A 24,319-nucleotide genomic window follows, 5' to 3' on the forward strand; every position below is an offset into this window, starting at 1 on the left:
AGTTAGCTTCTTGACTTAGCGAGTAAGCGATCCGCTTGCTACTACGTTCGCCAATATTAACTTAGCTAGCTAGTTATTTCCTGTCATCCACGATGACTGTTGGCACACCCATTATTTTTCAAAGACACGTAGCATGTAAAGCAATTCTTTCTTACCTCTTTCCTATCCTGTAGACACTCCAATACAGCTAAATTATTGGGCCAGTGTTTTTTCGGACAAAGCCGGGTAACGTCCTCCCGGCAGGCCTCTTCATCGGCCAGCTTCCAACTGGTGCTCCTGCGAACCTGTGAGGCCACTGCAGCAGGAGGAACATTTGCACTTTTGAGTGGTAAGCTTTGAAGACTATCTCCGTTTCCCATGCCATTGCTCGGAGGTTTAAGTCCTTGAACGGAACACACAGAAAACAACACGGACATCAATAGCAAGAGCAGCTGCACACGTCTACACGCCGCCATCTTCGGGTAAATTGTTACAGACAGAACTGTGCAGCAGCGGTACGCCACTCCTGTTTAAACGCCTGCGTGCGCCTTGTGGGCACTCTAGGTTATAGTCGTCTAGCGGTTTCAGACCGGTCGTAATCTGTGGAAGAGGAAGGAATGATCTTTTATAGGTTATCCGTGTTTTAAGATAACATACGAAGACAATCATGCTTGACATGCCATCAGCCTTCAGAGATAAATTTGCCTATTTTCTAATGTAGTCAACCCAGTCTCATCCTTTAGACTATGTAGCCTACGTGGTAAATGTTCATGAGCGGTCATCGAAAACTTTGTAGGCTATGACAATACCGCCCCCTTACAAAATCGTTGCATTTCATTCCAAATGTACTGACTGCATTAGAAAGTACGTTACCGGTTTATTTTGAAATGATTACATTTTGGGAATTCAAATATTTCTTAATTAGGCCCTATATTTTGATGCTATTCATTATTCGCAATTCCTATCACTTAACCTTGATATTTTTGTCGTTTTACTAGGCCATGCCAGATTGATCACATCCCAACTGCTCTAATAATAAGCCTAGGCCTAAACTTAAAGATCTTCATGGTCAATCTTGATGGTCAAACAATCTCAGGATGTAGGCTAGGTTGTGAGAGTGATCTGCCCGATCTGTCAACTATGAAATAGCCTGATGTTTGAGAGAGCGCGCGCGCGCTCGTGCGTCATGTGAGTGTGAAAGACAGAACAAAAGCCTAGGCTATTTGTAAGCAGTTTTGCGTGAACTTATCTACAGCACATCTTTTAGTGACCGCGTGTAGGCTACTGTTTATGTCACTATGACTTGCTTTGCTGTTGGCCTCGCCCCTGCAGCATTTCTGACAGCAATTATCACAGTTTAGGGGGTCACTCTGGCAGCTTTCCAGTGCAATGGTGCCACAAGGATTTAGTGAAATCAGGCAGTGGATTAGCCAATTAAGCATTTCACTGTGACCTACTGGGCAGCCAATTGTGTGATTCGTGTCATCTAAAAAAACGTAGGCTACGGAGGACATGAACCTGCTTTTGAATGGGGATCGAGTGGACGAAGAGCATGCATAGACATTGCTGTTTTGGAGGCAATATTCCTCACTCTGTCAAACACCAGCACTCATGCCAACAGCAAAATATATATATATATATATATATATATATATATATATATATAAAACAAATTGTCCTATATTTTAACTGCAGTAATTTAACAGGTATTTTTGGAGTTCATGCCATCTTCTGGAGGCATCACAGATGTTTAACCTTTGACCTGAGCCAGGACTTCCTACACAGGCCGTGAAGTGCAGGCCACTGAATGGTTCCATTCAGATGTATTTATCAATTAAGCTCTTAACCTAAATCGATCATTTAAATTGTTTAGTCATTTTAAGGAAGAATCCGCACACTTCAAGTCTTTGTGCCATTTTTTTTTTAAACTTTACTGAGTGTTGCAAGCTTTCGGTCGTTAGACCTTCATCAGGCAGAAACATTTTGCACGAAGACTTGAAGTGTGCGGATTCTTCTGTAAAATATCAAGTTTACTCTTAATCCAGCACCTCACACGGATGAGCGGTGATTTTTTACTTTTTTGCTTAATACTTTAGTCATACAAAACAGTGTAATTGAATAGGCTAATAGACTGCAGTGGGCGAGACAGTCATGACTAATTTTCAGGATCTCTATGTAGTGTTATTGTTTCAATGCCAATGAAGCGATACCATCTTCTCACCTGTATTATCGGTTTAGTGGGCTAGAGGAGAGAAGGCCCTTCATTTTTCAGGGACATTTGGCCTCTGTTTTCAATGTAACACAATCACTCATCTGCTATAACAGCAGTTTTTTTTGTTTGAATTTTCTTTTTAATTATTAACTGGTTTTCTCACCCTAGGAAGTGCCTGTTCAGGCACAAAGGGCAGTCATGTTTGTTTTGTGAAGGTGTGAATTTATGGGTTCTCTGGCGTTCAGTGACCATTTTTGTTTCTAGTCATATATAATAGTATGTGAAAGACCCAGTAGAAGTGATTTGTATTGTATCCATTTGCACCTCCTGTTCTCACAGCAAGCACTTGTCACACTGAAATACTGCCTTATTCCATTCTTATTCAGAAATTATTGTGGTACATATATTTCATCAAATAGGTGTGTGACTGTATGTGTAAATACTTGGTCCTCTATGGTGCAGTGTTTTGAAGATAATGTATCATTTTTATTTTCTTTCTGGCTTAACATTCATAGTGGGTATTCATTAGAAATGCAGTAGTCCACATGGTGGCAATTCACTGCACAAATATCCATGTTCCTGAACTATGCATATCTTACAGTGACTGGAAATAATGGTGCATTTTCACTTAAAGATATTTATCAGTACATTTGGCTGTGGAGACAGTGGAAGAGATGTGAACCTACCAACCAGCTGGCTAACATTAGCTATGGTGACCTATTTCAACATTACATTTTGCCCATGAAACCATTCGCTTTCAAACAGCTGGTTAAATTTGAACGTTATTTGCCTTGTCTTGAAAGTGCTTAGTTTTGCACAACCTTATCCTGTCCAGTTTTCAATCAACTTCTGATAATAGGTTCCATGGATTTCCTCTGTCAGGTGTCCTAGATGCACTGCTGACAAATGAACAAGTGGCCCACACAGTGTCTTCGGTATGTTTTGTGTATCCAAAACACAGTATGTTTAGTGCAGCGCACATGTGAGTGAGAGGAAAATTAGTATAAAAGCAGTGACACATGGGCAGCCTAATGGAACAGGTTTGTTGGCACATTCTGAAATTGTAAATATTCAAGAGTAATTAGTTTGCATACAATGAATGACATGTATCTGCCCCTTGTATTTTCATAGGTATAAAAAAAATCCTGTGGAAATCTGTTTTATGGATGACGTGCAATTATCAATTGATTTGTCTTCAACTGACATGAAAAGTCGTTCTGAGTGCCAGCCACAGTATAGTACAAAGAACAAGAGAACATATGTACTGATACATAATTCAATTACAGTTCAGTTCATTATAGAAAGCATAACCCCACAAAAAACATTAGATTAGGTGTGGCTCTGGGGCAGTTTGTATCTTTGAACTCTGGCGCAAAACATCTCTTGAGTGTTTTAAATAGTAGGAGACAAACACACATTTGAACACTTTTTTAATCGTCTTTTGACACACAGTATGTATGTGCTGGCCTGGGCAATCCTTCATCAAAATGTGAAGATTCAAGAAACCCCTGACATAGGGCACTGATTCTTAAAAGGTTTAGTCACAAAAGGAGAAAGATTTTAAAACTCTGTTACAATCTGCCATAACAGGCATTAAGTATAGTTAAATACACATTTTAGGCACTAGATCAATGCCAATCATTACATAAATAAAAATCTTGGCACCATGGAGAACCATGAATTCACAATATACATTAAATAGGCCTTTGAGGTCGCAAATAGTCAAGATCACAACATGGGATGCCATCTTCTTCCAAATAACATATATCTTCATCAAGCAGTGTAGCTGTGTTGTTCAGTCGCACAAACACTACACTCTGTGTGGCCAGTCCAACATTCACTCATCTCCGTAGTCTTTTTTCCACATGTGATCAACAGCCTCTAATGAGGAAGAGACTAAGCTGTGTTGTGTAAAGGTCCTTGCACACTGCCCAGACAATGTCCAACTGACCCCAACATTCTAAAGTTGGCAGCAGTTGGCTGCAGTCTTTAAAATGTTCAGAAAACCAACGGCCAGTTCCACCCTACCCAGACAGTACAAACAAAACAGGCTTTTGTTACCTGACGGGACATGTCAAACTCAGACTGACACCGTGCACTGATACAATTGTTGGTGTTGGTGCTTGGTCGGCATTTGTCTGGGCAGTGAGCGAGCACCTTCAGGGGTGGCAGGGGGAGGGGGTCCTCAAAAGGTGCTCTGCAGCAGGCAGTGGCACCCACAGCCCGTAGGGCACACCTCCTGGACGCGGAACCACTCCATCATGTGGCTGGTGTGGCCCCCGTGCCCACAGCTGAGGCAGAAGTTGGACGAGCCGCGCACCGCTACATGGCAGATGGCGCACTGGAAGGTGAAGCGCTTGCAAACCGCACACTGGGTGCCTCGGGCCTGGCTGCGACAGTGACAGCAGTACACACCAAACTCTGCAAGGCCATACAAGCAATGAGGGTGGGGGGTGGAGGGGGGGCAGACACCAAAGAAATCAATGAAATTGGGGTTAATTATCATCAAACACTATACTTAAGCAACAGAGAGTAAATATATTAAATAAATGGAACCCCCACATACCGGTCTTCTAAGTGTTATGCTTTTGATACTTACCGATGCCCTTGTGTGGCTCTGGTGGACAGGACACAAACTTGAGGACCTCTGACCTTTTCTCCTTCAGACCCCACCGATGCAGGATTTCACCATAGCACTTCTTAAAGTCATCAAACTGCAATGCATTGGCTGGATCGAGAAGCCTGTTGATGGGCAAAATAAGATGCATAAGAATAAAATAATTAAAGTCCTGAGCCTTCGGTATGTAAGTAAACTTGTCACATTGGTCCACCTGGAGCGTCCCAATTACCTCTTATTCATGTCATGCTGTTCTTTCTCCCTTTCGCGTGGGTCACTGTACACCTGGTTGGCATAGCGATAATCATCTGGGGATGATTCTCCCCATGGTGGTGCGTGCTCAGGGTCTCGCCCAACTGACAGCAACAGAATCATGAGAATCCATAGCAACCATGAAAATGTGGTGACTAAGGCCATCACCACAAATGTGCATTTTGCATTTATGCATTTTAACGTCTTGCAAAACAGTCCAGTTGAACACAGTGGAAAATCTGAACTAAACCATTAGTTAACAGTATGCAGATTTCTTACCAATGTTCCAGGGAATGGTGGTGGAGTCTGAGGTACTGGAGCAGGAGCCAGATGTGACCGAACTGGAGGTATAGCTGGGCTGATGGACAGGACAGGAGAAGGGAAGAGTGAGGAGGGGAAGGAAGCATGTTACAGACCAGAAGAAGTGAGGTGGGGAAAACGCATATGAGAGAGAGAAAGGAATAAAACGAATAAAGAAAACGAGGGCAAAAACCTCCACATTTCAATGAGATTCAGAAAAACTGTTTCTTTTTTTCTGATGAGCACAGGCACTGAAGGAGGTAATGTGGCATACATTATCATAAACTCACAATTGAGCCGAAAAAATCCCTCCTCCAGCAAAAATGTATTTCGGGCTCTTTTTATGAAAATCTGTGACAAGTTATCCTCCCTCTCGGTGGCTTTTCATAGACGCTGATCTGAATAATAATCAGATTATCAACATAATGTACCTCTTCTTCTGATTTGAATAATTTAATTCCAGGCACTTATTTTGTATGCGCCTATTCAGCATGCTGCATCATCTATTCATGGCCGAGAATGTCTGCTTGTCAAGTGTCAATCAACCCAAATGGACACGGTTACGCCACTGCTCGTCGAGCTCCACTGGCTACCTGTAGTGTCCTCCAGTTCTCTGCACACACTTGCTTGAAAGCTCTCATGAAAGGCATATACTACCACCCGACCGCTGCAATCTTCCAAAGAATTATGATGACTACTGCCATCTATGGCTCCCTGATGGTGGAATGTATTACTAGGTGCTACCAGAGCATGGGTGTCCTAGGCTGGGTGAACCCTGCCTAACCTGCTGGCGAATTTGTATTTCGCTCGGCAGCTCAGGCTGGAAACCTGTACATCTATCTCCTCTGTTCCCTGGCAGAACCTTTGGCTCCAATCACAAACTAGCTTATCCAAAAGATGCACCGGATCATTGATCTGATTGGTTTAAGGATTATCCAAGCGTACAGAGTCATGATTTGAACGATGCCAATAGAGCTCCACAGCCCCGCCCCTCCTCCGAGAGAGCACGCCTCTCTCGTGCAGTAGAAATAAAGCGCAGACTCCCCATACTAATGTTCAATCTTAAAAGATTGAGCTTAGTATGGTGATAGCCAGACTATGGGTGTCCCTCTCTTTCTTCAACAACCTCTCGAGGTCCCAGTTCCTCCAAGAGTACCTCCTCTCCTAACACCACTAACAACCCAACACACTTAACCTTACCGCAGCATTCTGCCCCATCCTCTTATCCACCCTACATCCCTTGACTCTGAACTGTCATTCTATTTCTTCACACTGTACCTTGATTGTTCTCTATCTTTTTGTAAGTCTCTTTGGACAAAAGTGTCAGCTACATCGATACATCTAAATGTAAATGTTAATGTAACGTGTGACATCCTTCAGATCCTGAGATGTGCCAAGTTTTACTGCTGATGAGATTACGGGTCAATGTATGTATGGAATTCCAAAGCTGTATTGAAGTGGAGTGACTGTGAATTTCAACTGACGCCCTGAAAAATTCAGAAAGTAAAAACCTGTCCCGTTAGCTTCTTTCATTCATTTCAGTCGAATGTTAATGCAAACCTACCAGAGGAAATGAATTACCCATGGTCCTATTCAAGGCCAAAACCTGAATATATCAAGGTTTGCACAAGGAGTTTGTATTACTGGTGTTGCTGGTGTGTGTACTAGCAAGCATATTGAAGAGACTTCATTCAGTGTTGAGGACATAAATCAGGTTCACATTTAAATATCTAATTTTAGTCAACTTCACATTTCTGTGTCCCCCCCCCACACACAGACACACAGACACACAGACAGGCAGACAAACAGACACGCAGACATATACACACACAAACACACACAAGCATACATAAATGTGAATAAATAGGCTACTCCTGGCAACCAAGATCTATTCAGAGAGAGCAAACATTTGGCCACTTGGAGCTGTGCAGTAGGGCGGGGGTGGGATTGGAACACCTACGTAGCGTGAATGGTGGGGGGCAAACATGGCAGAGCGCGGGACCATGTGGTGTCCATACAGAGTGAAGTAGTCCTGAGGGCTGCCCTGTGCCTGGAACACGCTGCACAGCATGGCCAGGCTCTGTACATCACTCATCTGACTGTAGTGGTCCAGCCTATCGTGTATGCGTTTGTATGAGTGAGGGTGTGTGTGTGTGTGTGTGTGTGTGTGTGTGTGTGTGTGTGTGATGTAGATAAAGGTTTAGGGAGAAAAATAAGAGGGAGAGAGCTGTTATAATCCACTTGCAGATTAATTAGGTCAGACAAATGTAACTTTACAGATACAAATATACACTACAAACACTGTACGATAACAGCTGTAAGATAATATCAGTAATGCTGGCCAACACCATGTCCATCATTCATCATTCAGTGCTTCAACACTTGCTAAGACTGCAGCCTGCTACTCACAATGTCTCCAGCAGGTGGCGTCCAAAGGGGTGTCTGGCCCAGGGCGTGTCAGCATCTGGGTCCGAATCTGGGCTGAGGTCCACACTGGTGGCCGCCGAGGCCAAGGCCCACACCTGCACAAAGCCATCAAAGGGGAGAGTTTCATTCGTGACCCAGACAATGACTAATAAGCCATTTCCTATGCACTGAGCTGGCTTAGACGAAGGCATGTTCTCATACACTTTATGAGCCGCTAATCAAATCCGATAAATCTGGGTGGTGAGCTCATTTATTATCTTGAGCTTTCTGGGGGTGGTGACTGTCTGTACCTTGGCCAAGTCTCTTCTCCCCACCGTCAGCGCAGCTGCTGCGTTCTTCTGACACGTGTCCTGGATGTCATTCACATTCAGACTGGAGAGGGAGAGACGGGGATACACACACATACACACAGGATAGATAGAGAAAAGGAGAAAGGGAGAGGGAGAGGGGGAATGGGAGAAAGAGTAAGAGTAAGACATAAAAAGACAGAGGGAGGGGGAAGGAGAAAGAAAGAGGGGGAGATGGAAGAAAGAGTACTCATGAGCAATACATCTTCTGGGAATGTTTATCAAATCACAGGCAAAAATGAGGTAATTTCCTCCTCACAAAATGTACCAAATGAGTGAAATCTAATTGGTCATCCTTCAGATGCGCAACCAAACAAGAAGGCTAACATTTTTGGAAAATGACCCTAATGGTGAGAAAATACATAGAAAACATGAAAGCCGAGGCCATTATTATGCCTTCCTTTAAAAAAAAAAAAGGCAATGGGATTCCTATTAGTGGTATAGAAATGGGTTGCGCTGCTATTTTCGGTTGCTAATAAGGCCAAGGCGATCTGATCGCTGCTGCGCTGAGTCACGGGCACAAATGGGTCTGTGTGAGAGGCTGTGTGAGAGAGAGAGAGAGAGGAGACGGGCACGCACACGTAGGTCTCCCCCAGGGCTTTGTGGACGGGCAGCAGGCAGGAGATCTCCTGGATGATGACCTTGCCCGCTGGCTTGATAGGCCTGTTTCCATAGTCACTGCCTTCACGCTTGCTTTTCCAGCGGCGCGATTTCTGGTGCAGGAGAGGATCGCCAGAGAGAGAGAGAGAGAAATCAGAGAATGAACAGACAGAATAAACAAACAGAACAGAACAAAACATCATCATCACACTCGGACAGGTTTTTTCCATCACGTTTCGGACAAGTCTCAGCTGTTCTGATTTCTCCATACTGCAGGTATGTGTGATCTGCGCATGCCTTTTCTCCAGAGAAATAGACTCGCATTTTCTTACCAGTTTTCTGTTCTACACTACAGGGAACACTGCCGGTTGGATGAAGTCCATATTGAAGCTTAAGTGTTATCAGACAAGATCATCTCCGATCACTGTTCCATTCTGACGGCATCTGGAGACCCTCCCAGGAATTTTGGTAACAGAAATGCCAGATTAAATTTTGGCTCGAGTTGATTTGAACTCCTTTCAATACATGAGGTGGAGAAAATCAAACAAGCTTGTAAGGATGCAGTTTCCAGTCTTTGCTATCAAAAACACAAAAGTGCTTTGTCACCTACAATAGTCACATGATTCTTGAACTTGAAAGAATATGAAAAGTCAATGGTTCATAATGACCCTATGTGCTCTATGCACTGTCAGTCTTTATTTTGGTTATTTCACCGTAAGTAAATCCAATAAATCTGTATAGCAAAAAATGCATAGAATACATAAGAACATTAAGACACTCTTTCCTCTAGTCAAGCTCTTAGATTAACATAACCATTGCAGGTCTTGAAGCACTTTGAGTTTTAAAGCAAGAAAACATTGGCCACTGCATCTGCTGGATGACAACTGGTTATGTAACAGATTAACAGACAGGAACCAGAATTACTGAGCCCAGTGGTCTAAATTACAGTCTACTCAGAAGATGATGGTATGGAAGTTAGCAACTGAACATTAGATAGCAGAGTTGAATCCAGACTTGTGACTTCTAACCCAGAAATAAAAGTACTAGTTATTTTGATCTAAAGATGGGAGTACTGTAAGAAACCTTGAGTATGACTATTTGCCACAAGATAATGTCATCCAAGTCTACATTCCACCCTGTAAAAATATGATAAATTATTTCCTTTTAATTACTCAACTACAAAATTAAAAATTAACAAAATTAACACCCTGCCCTGAAAAGTAAGCTTGCAATTATCAGCAAATAATTGGTTAGAACCATTTCTGGCTTCATTTCAATTGTTAAAACTAGACTTTAAACTGCCAGGACAAGAAAGTTAATAATTACATGAATATTTTACAACACATCAATTAACCGTAAAATGAATATTATGGAACACATGGCTTCATATTATAAACCCACCTCCAAGATGGTTTGTTAGGCAACACACACAGAAACAAGCACATTGAGGTAGTAAAAGGCATGATTTTTCACCTGATGCAGGTTAAGGGCAGTGAGATGAAGGATGAAGGAATGATTAGAAAAACAAATCTGATAGAAAGATAGAGAGGGAGATACGGAAAGAGAAAAGGGGGCGGTCAGTACCGGACAGTCATGAATAGCCTGCACAGACCAGCGGCGAAGAATGGACTGAGGAGGCTTCTGTTGACAAGGGAGGAACAACACGACAGGACAGGAGCACACAAGAGTGGGGGAGAGGGGAACATGCCAACATGCCATGAGAGCCACACACACAAACACACACACACACACACACACACACACACACGCACGCACGCACGCATCCACACACACACACACACACAGAGGAGAGGAGAAACTGTGAGATAACACGATAAAGAACAAGCATGGATGTGAACAGGAAACAGACAAGCAAACAAACAAAATAAAACTAAATGCAAAAAAAAAAAAAAAAAAAACACCAAGAAGTCAAGCGAGCCAAACACACTGGGCGATACCCAACTTGCAAATAATAAAAAAAGAAATCAGCCTGGCGCACGATAACAGGCAGGCAGTCGGTCAGACTCGTGTGCGTGATTCCCTACCCGCTCCTTGTAGTAGAAAGAGGAGATGGAGACTTGCTCTTTGTCGGTGCGAGTGGGGCTGCCGCTGTACAGCCGGAGAGTACTCTGGGACTCCGTGCGCATCTTCATGGGGGTCAGCACCCCACTGTGGTAGGCTGAGAGAGCAGACAGAGACCTACAGGGGGCACACAGTCGGCACCCGGCCTGTTACAGGAGGAGAGAGGGCTGCAGTGGACACAGTATCTCAGCAGATACCTTCAGAACATACGGTACCTACCTGAACTACTCACTCTGCACAATGACCAGGGTTTCCCGCAGCGCTTTCCTGCTAAGGCGGCCGCCTTAACAACACAGGGCTGCCGCCTTAACTAGCGTCTTCAATAAATAAATAAATAAATAAATATAGTCACCGTTTTACTGATATTTGTCATGTTTTCTCCCTGTCGTTCCAAACCGTGGCCGCTAGTCTCCCTTCTCTGTAGAACGCATTGGGGGGAAAAAACAACTTCGAGTGGGCCTATGCGCACAGGCGACGCGCTCATTCAGCATGGGTTATGTGTGATAATCAGGTGCCACTGCTACGCATATCTCAGAGTGACTGCGAACACAAATAAACCTAGCTAGATTTGACGACTCTCACAGGAATGGTTCTCCGTTGAATCTACCAAATGTAGGGGATGAGCGGCATAACACTTTTGAGCGCTTTATCTTTTTTCATCACTCGTCTACTAATGCATACAGCCCACTGCATCACGTAATTTGTTGTGACAAACACTTGTGCCGTCTAGCCAACAGCTAACAACAACTTGTGACGGCTATTCATTCACGTGTTGTAAAATACTGAAATTGTCTGAAGTTTACACAGGCTAATTGAAACTGTAGCCTCTTGTCAGTTTCCTTCATCCCGAACTCGGCGGGACGCACGTTTCGGTTTTGTTGAAATAATTCCTGAATGTTTTTGTTCAGAGCTGAACATGCAACTGTAGCCTATTTGACAGATGACAGATTTGGTTGCTAATGACACAATATTAGCGTTCAATGTGGTACGATCTCGTTGCTAATTACGTTTAATTAATAAGCATTAAAAACGTCCCGGCTTTCCTTGGGCTATAATAAGCAACAAGCACGCACAATATGGCTATGCAGCTTCAATCAAAGAATTGCAGCTTTAGTCAACTAAATCACAATTCATTAACTTTACCATACAGTCGCAATGTTACATTTTCACAGTTTCATCTTTGATATGTCATGGTAAATTCTAAAATAGGCCTATGCACCATTAAAAATATTCTTGGTTTTAATAAATAATTATAATATTGACTGGCTTTAGAATATATCCTATGGTGCTATGCTGAGCAGTGCAAAGGTTTTGACAGATACAGTACAATCTAGCAAAAGGCCCTGTATTGGAGTTGTAAACTTACACTTTTAAGGTAAATTGTCTTGTTGGATCAGTCAATAAGTTGTGTTAATGAAGTTTAATTGTTTTTTGATACAATTAAATCACACTTTGAATGTGAAATCCAATCGTTAATGAAATGCTGACATAGCCTACAAAATTTTTACTTCAGGTGACCTTGTCTTAAAGTAAATCAGAAAATAAGTTATTTAGACAAGTGTTTGCTAGACTGCTCCTATAGCCAACAATTCCCACTTTACCCTTTGGGAATTGAACTGTTATATGATACTTGGGTGATGTAAATTATGAAAATCTCTTTCTTTGGTTGGTCTTGATGCAGCCTTGACTCCTTAAAGACTCGGTCTCGACTCACACTTGCCTCCTAAAAGACTAGGTCGTTGTGACGGTCGTTGTGGCTGCAGTTAAACCAACAACGGTCTCGACTCGTCCCCATTGATACGCACCCCCCCCCCCCCCATCGAGGGGCAGTGGCGGCGATGCGGTGGGGACGCTACGGCGACGCTCCCTTCCCCTGGACAGACACCACCTTAACTAACACATTTTCTGGGGGAAACCCTGATGACATACACTCAAACTAAACTAACAGAGCTAAAAAGTCAATTCAAAGTGTCCAAATGTTAGGCCCATCACCATAAAAAAAATTGCCAAACAATATCTCAGAATTAATTGCAATAAATTCTATGATAAAATTGAAACAATTAGAGTTAAGATCAACAACCAGTCAGTTTCACCAAATACACATACTCCATTGCCAAATAATAGTGAAAACATAACAGAATCACAGATGCAACCTAGCACAACATTTAATTCATTTACACCTATTGACACATTAGAGCTCACCTCCACAATTTCCTCATCAAAATCTGCAACTAGTCTGCTAGACCCTATTCCCACTCACCTTCTTAAGACCGCCCTCCCCCTCCTCGATAATACGTTCCTTCAGATTCTAAATAATTCAATGTTATTAGGACATGTTCCACAGCAGTTTAAGATGTCTGTTATCAAGCCATCACTCAAAAAACCTAGCCTTGACCCTAACATCCTAGCTAACTATAGGCCTATATCTAATCTCCCTTTTATATCAAAAATACTTGAAAAAATAGTATCCAAACAAATTAGCGCCTTCCTACAAACTAACAAAATTCAAGAACTGTACCAATCTGGCTTTAGAGCCCACCACAGTACCGAATCAGCCTTAGTTAAAGTGTTTAATGACCTCCTTATTGCTGCTGATAACGGCTATGCATCAATACTAGTCCTCCTTGACCTCAGTGCTGCTTTTGACACCATAGATCATGACATACTACTCCACAGGCTTGAACATTCCATAGGTATCAAAGACTCTGCACTTGCTTGGTTTAGATCATACCTTACTAACCGCCAACAATTTGTACAGGTCCATAATGAACCATCCTCCCAGACTATGGTTAAATATGGAGTGCCTCAAGGCTCAGTACTAGGGCCCCTATTATTTTCTCTTTATATGCTTCCTCTAGGTTCTATAATTAGAAAACATGGCATTGATTTCCATTCTTATGCAGATGATACACAATTATATATTTCCATAAAGCCCGATGAACCAACCCCGTTAGCCAAACTCAACACATGTCTGAGAGACATAAAAATTTGGATGACTAATAACTTCCTGCTATTGAACTCAGATAAAACAGAAGTTATGGTTTTAGGTCCTAAGAAGACTAGGGATATCCTATCCACATCACAGGTTACATATAGTGATCTCTCACTGACCTCATCCACAAGTGTTAAACATCTAGGAGTTACAATTGATCAAGAACTTCTACTCAATAGTCACATAAAGCAGATCACAAAAAAATTTCCATTTAAGGAACATTTCAAAGATAAGGAAGTCCTTATCCTTACCAAACGCTGAAAAATTAATCCACGCTTTTGTCACCTCCAGGCTAGACTATTGTAATGCGCTATACGCCGGCTACAATAATACCTGTCTAAAAAGCCTACAGCTTATACAAAACGCAGCTGCTCGCACACTCACTAGGACCAAAAAATATGAACATATTTCCCCCATCCTAGCATCTCTACACTGGTTACCTGTTAAAAGTCGCATTGACTTCAAAATTCTACTTCTCACATACAAAGCCATAAATGGAAGAGCACCCGAATATATTAAAGATCTTCTAGTCCCATATAACCCACCTAGACCCTTACGATCACAAAATACTGGACTTCTTGTAATTCCAAGAATTTCAAAAACTACAGTAGGAGGCAGAGCCTTTTGTTACCGCGCACCCCTCCTCTGGAATAATCTTCCTCCCTCAATTCGATTAGCAGACACCCTCCCTATTTTTAAGTCTAGACTTAAAACATATCTCTTTAGTGCTTCCTATAGTTAGGTATGGTGCAGTGTGGAACTTCAACCACCTCAGGGTTTTACTGGAACGGACCACCTCTGCTGTGGGCTTGTGTGACTGGTGCCCCAGTCATGCATCCCATGGTGGCTACTGACCACACCTGAGCTGGTGCTGACCACCCTCCACCATGCCTTAGTTATGCTGCTTTAGCATTGCGCTGTCATGGACTTCTTATGTGGCATGCCGTACAACTCCTCTTCTCCCCTCTCCCTCTGTCTCTCTCAACTCTCCCTCTTTCCTTCTCTCCCTGTCCTGTCCTCTATAGTGTAGTTTGGGGGGGAGGGTCCCGCGTGCTGTCTGTTGCGCGTGCGGGCATTTGTTCATTCACTGCGCATGCGGGCTTTTGTCCATTTGCGCCGTTTCGGTCATGGGCCTTCCCCGGGTGGGCTTGCGCATCATGTCTGGGCTACGCGCCTGGGTGGTGTGGCTGGGTGCTCTGGGCCGGTCGGGGTCCGTTCGCGGGTGGCGTTGCCCGTCCGCGGGGGGCCTCCCGTCGCCGTCTGTAGATGGGGGGGGGGTGGGGTTCGTGTCGGCTCCATTCGCCAGTGGCTCTGCGTGGACGTATATTGGCGGTCTGGCTGGGGCATGCGGTCTGATCAGATGTGCACGGCTGTGCATTTAGTGGGATGGGGGGGACGGGGGAGGTGGGAATGCTGGGAGTGGATGGCGGAGGGGAGGGCTGTTGCGGCATTGTATTTGGATTGGGCTCGCGGTCCGGGCCTTCTTGGGGTGGTGTTTCTAGAGTGGAAGTCCAATGGTTTTAACGATTTTAATTACATTACACCAATGTCCAATGATTTTAACGATTTTAATTACACTACATCGCCTCCCTACGCCTCCCGACCCTGTCAACAGGATGACAGGATGACACGTCCAAAGACATGAAGCATTCTGGACTTTTGCTCTGGGGGCGCTGCTTCCGGGGGGCCTGGGCGGCGGGTCGGATCAGACTGTGTGTCCTGGTCGGGCCGTGGTGTGTGTTCGCGTGGTGTTGTGGTTGGGGTCGGGCTGGCACGGGCCCCGTTCTCTCTGCTCGCGGATGGTGGTGGGGGGTGTCTGCGGATGGGTGGCGCCGCCTGTGGGCGGACTCTGGCTGGCCATGCTCGGCCATGCTGCTCCGGCGCGCGGTTCAGAGGTGGTGTGTGGGTTCGCCTGGGGGGGGGGGCATTGGGGGGGGGCATTGTGGGTGGGTGGATGTTGCGTGCGTGGTGGGTGGGTGGATGTTTGCATGCGTGGTGGACGATGTGCGGGATGCCTCTTCGGGTTTAACTGGGTAACCTATTCCTACGCACCTGTCCCCACAAAAGAGGTGTGTAAAAGCGTTTTGTAAACTCTCTATAGCATAACCATTTATATCACCATTGATATACTTATTAATACTTAATATGACTTACAGTAATACTAACACACTCTATTTCTCTTCCCTTTCCCCTATACCTCACCTGTGAGGTAAACCATTACCAGCCATCAACCATCTCTGTGCCTGTCCCTCATCACACCTGAAGTCACATCCCTCTGACTGCCCTACCATCGCCATTGCCTTCGCCATCCCTATTACTGCCCTAACATCGCCTGCTGTGATTCCCTGCCCGAATCTTTGGCCCTCGGATCCCAGCGACCCATCACCTTCCGAAATAACTAATGGATTACTAATGGACAATTTATTCCCTACACTGGACTATTTGAACTTTCATTGTCATTGTAACTTTCAAACTACAAATGACTGTACTTTAACTGACCCAAGGCAGATGGGTTGGGCCCTTGAGTCGTGGGTCTGTCTGAGGTTTTTTCCTATATGTATCTCCAATTCTAGGGAGTTTTTCCTTGCCCCTGTTACTCATGGGCTCTCTTTGAATGTCTAACACTCTGTAAAGCGCCTTGAGACATGTGTAATGTATTGGCGCTCTATAAGCAACATTAAATTGAAAAATTGAAATTGAAAATTATCATTATCATAGGTTTATGTTACTATAACCGCACAATAATGCAACTATAAGGCCTCTTTCCACCTGCAGCTTCAGTATTTTTTGTTCCTGCTGTTATTAGATGACACAATAGCGTTCCTGAGAGATGTATCTGCAATGGCAATGGCAGTCCATTGTTCCAACTTCCAGTCCAAATACAACCCAAGCATAACACAACATTTAGCCGGTGCAGAATTACAGAACATAACAGATAAACATCATCAGCCACTTCCATCAGTAAATGTACATCAGTTGTACCTGGGAGTTGGTTCAGTGGGCGGGACTGAGCGGTGCATAGTAGTTGGACGGGTGAAGTACACCAGGGAACCTGTGGAAGAGAGCACAACTCTCACACTTATGCAGCAAAACACTTTCAGATTCGACCTACGGAGATAAAGGTGACTAGCTGAAATATCTCTCATCTCTGATAACCACAGATCTGATTAAGCCCCTAAAGACTAACCAGAGCTGCAAAAGCACATAACAACAACATTGCTATAGTACTGTGCTTTACAGTGAAGGGGAGCACCTCACATCACACCCCAATATGTTGCATCTACCTGGGTGATGAACAGCAGCGATTTTGTGTCAAAACGCTCACCACACACCAGCTGAGGTGGAGAGCTGGGGAATCGATCATCCAAACGCACAAGGTCACTCACCGGTTCCACAAAAGCGAGCCCCAGAGGTGCGTGGGAAGGGGATGTTGGCGTCCTGGTAGGAGCCGTAGGTGTTGGTGACGCGCGGGAAGGCAGGCAGGGCGGGCGTGACTGGGTTCGACAGCACGTAGGGGTTAGCTGCAGTGCCATCCTCCTGTTGACACACACACACACACACACACACACACACACACACACACACACACACACACACACACACACACACACACACACACACACACACACACACACACACACACACACACACACACACACACACACACACACACACACACACACACACACACACACACACACACACACACAGCAGGGAGACCATGCCTAATGAGCCCCAAGAATACGGCCAATTCTCACATGTAGGTGGATGACCTAAATTTATCTTGGTTTTCTCCTTGCACCTGGTTACAGCCAGATAAGTACATGTAGGTGTGTAGCACTTTGTCTGAGGAGTTAAAGACAGTGTAGCCTCCACGGACTCCCACGTGCCACGGTGAGGGATACATACCATGTCTGACTCCAAGCAGGACACTAACTGTCTGACACATGGTTCTAGACAGTTCTGGTTCCTTTTGACTTTCTGCAGCGATGTGTCTGTCATAATCTGTACAAGAGAGTGAGAAAAGGACTCGGTGTGAACATAGATGACAGATGCATTTCCGCTGTCTGAGACTGTTTCTTATGTCAGTCCATACCAGTACTGTAGGGAGCTTATAAGGTTCAGCATGACTGGGGGGATACTGCTTTATGCAGATGATAACTGATACAGTTAGGACTGAACTATTACTTTCAGATTCAACACAGTAAGCCATTCAGATAACATCCATTCCTACCTTGAGGATCTTAATCTTCATGGAAGATGAGATGTTGGTTGGGGCGACAAACTGGAAGGTGGGTGCTGCATTGTTGGGGTACTGAGCCGGGAACTTTACCACCAACCGTACCCGGTTGGCACCACAATGTGCCGACACGAAACAACTCCGATTCACAGCATCCATCTGCAACCAGAGAAAGGATGGCAAGTTCAGGCATAAGATTCTAATAAATACCATATTAATCTTTTTTTTTTTCATCTCATACACTAAAGGCATCTACCATAAGCAATTACTATAGAAGTTTTATAAACACACACTTCCTGGTCAGATCAGACATTCTGCTTCACTTCTCATTTACAGTGTACAGTATCACAACTAAGTCAAGACATCATTATCATGGCACGTGGGGCTTAATTTTGACAGTGGTCGCATGGTCTGAGAATAGCCAGCTGCTCTGCTTGGCTCAGATACTCTCTGTCCCTGCGTGAGACTGCAGTGTGACGTCCAGAAAAATCTGCCTGCCAAGCTCTGCATGATGTGGGCTCTACTGACTTATGCAACATCCGCTCGTTTTCCCACTCCTTTTGAAATGCCTGCATTTTAGGAACAGAAATGCCCTCAAAACTAGGAGGGTGGACATTTTTGGAAGCTACTTCAGTTGTTATTCAATTATGAAGTCTGTTTGACAAATATAAAGCAGGCATTGGGAGAATGATGAAAAGTCTCCAACAAACCCCCAACATGAGATCCTAGCACTGAAAAGATAACAGAGGAGATGTTATAATTTCCCCCTCAACGTTGGAGGACTTCTCCCCACCAGCTTGTGCCGGAGATCCCAGAAAGGCCCTGTGTGTTGGTCTGCCATTTGTTGCTCAAAATTAGATTGAAAAAAACATTGTCATCATGGCTGAGTAAAAATGTAAAAGAGCTAGGAAAATAAACTACCTGGACCCTGAAAACAAGCCCAAAACAAGCGACCAAAGACATGGCCAATGACAGAGACAGGTCGTCTGTGAGTTATTAAAAAAGGCTGCTACGAGATCCCTTGATCGTTGTCAGAGCTGCGTGTACGCTTGTGTTTGTGCGTGGTGCATAGGAATTGTATGTATGAGGTGCATTAAGATTGCATACAGGGCAAAGGGAGGCGGTGTACGGAGCAAATTATAAACAAGTCACAACTCGGAAAAACAAGCCCAAAAACCTGTGACCCGCGACTTCTGATTTTTCAGAATCATTGAGTGCCTCTCATTTGTCTTTTATAGATCCTCCCTTCCTTCCTCAGTCCTCGTCCTTACTGATCTAGATAAAGAATGATGGGGCGGCAACAATGGGATAGTCTATCCAGTGTTAGCTATAGATCAGTGGGAACGAGCCTGGAGGACTGAGCATCGAGGATCGAGGAGGGATGTTGAGAGGCACCCATAGACTGGCTCCTCACGAAAGGGCCTCCACCTCACCTCAACGTTGACGTTGCGAATCTGGAGGTTGACCAGTGAGAACTCCTGCTGCAGGGTCTGGGGCAGACCAGGAGCGTCCTGCCGCCCGCTGCCCATCAGCGCAGCCTGCAGCCCCTCCTGCTGGTCTGGAGGTAGAGACAAGAGGATACAGTCAAACATGCAGCATCTTGCAACAAGGTTCATGTAACTGATGACTCATCATAAAACAATATTCTTTACCATTCATCAGTGACAAGGATGACTCCAGCTGAATGGTGTTGGTGGATATAAGATTCAATGCATCAGTCAGGTAGGATGGACTTTCTACACTGTTCCCACTGCCACCCTTTTCATGCTAACCCAGTGGTTCACAAACTAGTCATAGCAGGCCCTCCTTTAACAATGAGAGAAATCAGACTAGTCTACTATCTTTTCGAGACAGTAGGCCCTGACCAACCATATTATATGCACAGTAGGCCATAAACTCATCACCAAATGGGTTAATTACTGACTAATATGCTGTAAGAGAACTGCCCTACTTATCTTTAAAGCCCGTGCTTTAAGTATTTTGGGCCATTTGCCTTTATTAGGATCTGGGGCAAGGAAAAGTGAAAGGAAGTGAGTGGAAGATGGGGTGGGATTGGCAAATGACCTTGTGTCAGATTAGAACCCGAATGTGGTACAAACGCTGCCGCTTGTGCCATAAACTCCCCCCTGCCCTACTTTATTTAACTACTATCTGATTGTTTAGAGTCCCAGCCCTCAACATGCGACCTCTAAGCAGCCTGCTCCTCCCTCTGGGAGCCATTGTGTTAATACCATAAATACAGCCCACCTTGGAGATCCTCTGAGGAGAGGCCTGGGCTCAGCGGGGGCTCCGAGTCCTGGGAGGGCAAAGTCTTCTCGGACTCAGCGCTCAGGGTCATGCCCTCCACAAGCTCCTCCACAATGTCATTGGCACACAGCTGCAGAGCATGAACGCAGAATTAGTCACAGTGACACTGGAGCATCAGTCATCACAAAAAGACAAATTCAAATCCTTCATCATTATTTGTAGGGATGGCTGTATTTTCATATCATTCTATTTAAAAATAGACGCTGGGTTACAGATCAGCTCACAGGTGAATGAATTCTGCATATGTACTAAGAATAACATGGATTCCAGACATGAGAGGACACTTACCTTCTGTAGCTGAGGATCCACGCGCCATATCCGCAAAGTCTGGTCTCTGGACCATGTGACTAGCTGATAGTCTTTGGAACCTAAATTGTAATCACAACAGACACTTCCTTAGAAAGGAGCATTTATTTAGAAGAGACACATTTCTGACATCATGTAAACATGTCTAAATCCTCTACAAAAACGGCTTTGCTTATTTGGGCTGACGCTAGCTCTGAATTAATTTATTTGAACAACAAGCATTCATTTCAGACATATCAAATCACCTTAAGAAAACAATAGAAGTGGCAAAGGTAGACATTTGTTTTGATTTCTACTGGCATACTGGGTCAGACAACAGCTCACCCTCTTTTTGCGGTCTCCACTGGAACTCCAGCACCACGTCGTCGTGGCCCACGAAAGCGTGCACGGGGCTGTTGAGATCTAATGTGCTCCACAGGAGCAGGCTGTTCTCTCGGCGCAGCTGGGGCACCATGACCGTTACCAGCCCGTTAGAGAAGGGCTGCGGAAATGATAGGAAGAACAACACGACAGCAGAGTTGTGTCAAACCAACCATCACATCCCACAAGATGGGAAAACAGTTTTATTTTTTTTTTATAACATATACTCAAGACTTTCACTGTTTGGGCTAAATAACGGTAGAATTTTGGGGAGTTCTCAGATTTTGACACTGAAACTAATATTTCAGATGCACCATATGTTGAGTGCCACAGAGGCTATAGACAGTTACAGAATGGTGTGGTTCAGGGCATGATGGAGCAGCTGGAGCACTACTGTCTAAGAAACAGTTGGCCACAGGACTCGAAACCCAAACACTGTCAGTCCCTGTTGCTTCCTTTAAAAGTATTTTCTAAAGCCCACTCTCTTTAGTTTTACCTACTTTAGTCCTGTCATCAATCAATCAATAAATCAATCAATCACATGTTGTTTAAATAAAGTTAAAAAAGCTTACCGTATATCTTGCCTTCCACACAGGTACTTGGCAAGACAGGATGTTGAGGTACTTGCGAGGCTGTCTATAGTCCCAGAACTGTAGAATATAAACAAGAGTAATATAGAAAAAGAAGAGATGACAAAACCGCCCTATACAAGAGGCACATAAATGTTTGTAGCATCTGTACAAGATCTATGCCACTTTACCCGCACAGAGTTGTCCTGGCTTGATGTCGCCAAGATATACTCATTGTCTGGGTGCCAGTCCAGACCATGAATCTTTGACAAGTGAGCTGCAACGTACTCCATTGCAGTGTTGGGTTTCTAAAAGAAGACAAAAATGTACTCTCAAGACTTTTCATCACTCACCACACATTGGTCAGAAATAACACCTGAGTTTTCATCTCAAATTCTGCCCATGTACATGAGTATATTAACTACTAAACAAATACAAATCCCCCTTGTGGATAATTAACAATGAAAGTTTAATTTCGAAAGATTTCTCATCAGCCTAAAGCTTGCTTTTTTTTTTCTTACAGTGAATTCAACTGCTGTTCCAAGACCATTGCCAAGGCTTTAATGTTAATAGTGATGTATACCACACTCACCCTTTTATCCCAAATTCTTACATCTCCATCATGGCTAGAAGCAAGGCAGTTTGGATTCCGCCGGTTCCATTTCACTTGGGATGCCCCAGCTAATCACACCAGACAGATAACAAAGAGAAAAAGCAATTATGTGACACTTCACTCACTATCTGTTCTCATTTATAGAAATTCTGTGAGCCACACAAAAGGACACTCACCCACTGCAGATAAGGCCACCGTTGGCTTCCGAGTGTCTCTGGAAAGACATGCATGGGATTTTAATAATCCAGTTTCATGGTTCAATGAGGAAGTAAATTGCAGGATGCACACACACACACCTTTCCTTCAGGAAATTTTTAGTCATACCTTGTATCCCAGATGTAGATGTATGTGTCTACCGAGCTTGTCACAATAAACTCAGGCTCAAACCATGACCAGTCCAGGTCACTGGGAAATTAAAATACATTTCATTAAGAAATAGATAAACAATCAAACAATAAAAATAAACTTTTGTATACTGTAAAATTAGAAGACCTAATGTTACCTAATGACACGTGTGTGCCCCTGCAGAGAGGTATGAGCCTCCCCACATCCATCTCGCCAGACATAGAGGTCCACACGCTGGTTACTCTAAACACAACAATGCTGGGTTACTACAAAAAATCTCCTCATTATCTTAATACCATCAACATATCAATGAATATCTGGGACAGACTAACTAAAGACAAAATGTCAACAGTTTTACTTATTTCATTCATAGTCATAGGTATAAAACACTGTGAACAGTTCATCAGAATGAATTTAGATGAAATCAAAATTGGAGTGCTAGTGCTACCATATCAAGTGTTTATTACGGACAAAGAATGCAGTTCTCAAACTTACCGACGCAGCAAACAGATGTGCCTCCGTTTTATGTGGATTCCACTGCACAGTGCCCACGTCCCATTTGCTCTGTCGCCCAATCTTCCGTGGGGGCTCCGAGGGAATCTCCAAGTTCACGATGTAGAGGAACCGTCGCCTGAGACAGAAACATATGCTCAATCACTAAACCCTCACAAAACAGACACATCTGACAGACTTCATTTACAACTTGAAAACAACATACTTCCTTTAGAGAATTCATTAGAGCACGATTCAGTGTAACTGATAAGGGGTGACATGATGTCCACAAGGAATGCATGACATTCTAAATCAAACAAACTTGGTGTAAATCATTAAATCATCATCTCATCACTGAATAACGTAACACCTTCCCTCAGCTATACTGAGAGTCATTTTCACATGGTGGTGTTGGATTCTGGAAGTACACACCCTGACAGTACAGCATGGCGACCCAGACAATCCACTGACATGGCGGTGGCCTGAAAAGACATTAGAAAGACTTACACTGACTGAACGACCACATTATGAAATGCAAAAGTTAAGACTAAGAAAACAGATGTTTACACTTAGTTAATGACATTAACGTCATGTGCTATTACCTTACCAAATGGCCTGGGCCATTGCATAGTAACGAGTGATGGATGTAACATTATTGGAGCCCACAAGTCACAATAATATAGGCTTGATAAAACCGAATTGCAATTAAACGTTTACTTACAACACACACAGCGGAGTGTCTTGGGTTAAATACATTTCTGCTCAGCATATGGACTGTATTTAATTGACTCTTTGACACCGTTATTGCAACCTAAACATGCAATAACTTTGATAATCCGAGAGGGCAACCTCTGCGAATCAAATGCATAGCTGCTACGTCCAAAATGGAATTATTACTTGTACCTCAAAGCCTGCTAAAAAGTTTAGATGCGACATGGAATAAGCATAAACCGTGTAAACGACATGTGCGGTAGTTTTAGTCAGTAGCCAGCATCCTTTAAAACTTGAAGTAAACACTTCAAATGAGGCTTAGCTTAGCTACACGCATAGCTAAAGTGTTTGTAAAAAGCTATCCATTTTATGCCACGAAAGGATTTGCAACCTTTGCAGTGCTTGTAACAACGTTGAGTCATTTTGTTGTACAGCGTCTGCTGAACATTCAATTATCATTCAGAGCATACGCAAAGGCCCTCTTATTATTTTTTTCTACCTGTGCATCTCTGAACTCCACCACCACATTCTCACTGCTCCAGCGGGCCGCCATATTTCTTTTCCTTTA

General features: G+C 43.8%; 2 protein-coding genes and 1 long non-coding RNA gene across 5 annotated transcripts in view; 1 reads left to right on the forward strand and 2 right to left on the reverse strand.

The window, feature by feature from the left end:
* The window catches only part of glg1b (golgi glycoprotein 1b), a 43,311-nt gene extending 42,855 nt beyond the window's left edge, over window positions 1-456 (reverse strand). For both annotated transcript variants that reach the window (XM_062548706.1, XM_062548705.1), the window contains exon 1: window positions 156-456. In XM_062548706.1, coding sequence (XP_062404690.1) covers window positions 156-455 — 300 coding nt within the window. In that variant the 5' untranslated portion in view covers window position 456. The remainder of the gene's footprint in view (window positions 1-155) is intronic.
* Window positions 457-3,604: 3,148 nt separating this feature from the next.
* wdr59 (WD repeat domain 59) lies at window positions 3,605-24,316 on the reverse strand. 2 transcript variants are annotated; one of them, XM_062549082.1, is made up of 27 exons: window positions 24,251-24,316; window positions 23,473-23,522; window positions 23,044-23,179; window positions 22,706-22,791; window positions 22,528-22,608; window positions 22,380-22,417; window positions 22,183-22,271; window positions 21,782-21,898; window positions 21,594-21,671; window positions 20,986-21,142; window positions 20,644-20,723; window positions 20,296-20,425; window positions 19,482-19,606; window positions 18,043-18,207; window positions 17,718-17,813; window positions 17,195-17,345; window positions 16,791-16,860; window positions 10,780-10,933; window positions 10,319-10,375; window positions 8,714-8,847; window positions 8,078-8,159; window positions 7,770-7,882; window positions 7,321-7,474; window positions 5,340-5,418; window positions 5,041-5,164; window positions 4,791-4,933; window positions 3,605-4,612 (listed from the first exon to the last, which is right to left on the reverse strand). In XM_062549082.1, the coding sequence occupies exons 1-27, from the start codon at window positions 24,302-24,304 to the stop codon at window positions 4,377-4,379; spliced, it is 2,979 nt and encodes a 992-aa protein (XP_062405066.1). In that variant the 5' UTR covers window positions 24,305-24,316; the 3' UTR covers window positions 3,605-4,376. The 2 variants fall into 2 exon arrangements, with proteins under 2 accessions (XP_062405066.1, XP_062405067.1); XM_062549083.1 differs by lacking the exon at window positions 10,319-10,375 and having other exon boundaries at window positions 24,251-24,315.
* LOC134095504 (uncharacterized) lies at window positions 8,842-16,478 on the forward strand. Its single transcript, XR_009940574.1, has 3 exons — window positions 8,842-9,010; window positions 9,090-9,202; window positions 16,018-16,478. It is a non-coding gene; the product is annotated as an uncharacterized LOC134095504 (long non-coding RNA).
* Window positions 24,317-24,319: the final 3 nt, after the last annotated feature.

The sequence above is a fragment of the Sardina pilchardus genome, chromosome 11 (genome assembly GCF_963854185.1).
Source record: "Sardina pilchardus chromosome 11, fSarPil1.1, whole genome shotgun sequence".
Lineage (NCBI taxonomy): Eukaryota > Metazoa > Chordata > Actinopteri > Clupeiformes > Clupeidae > Sardina > Sardina pilchardus.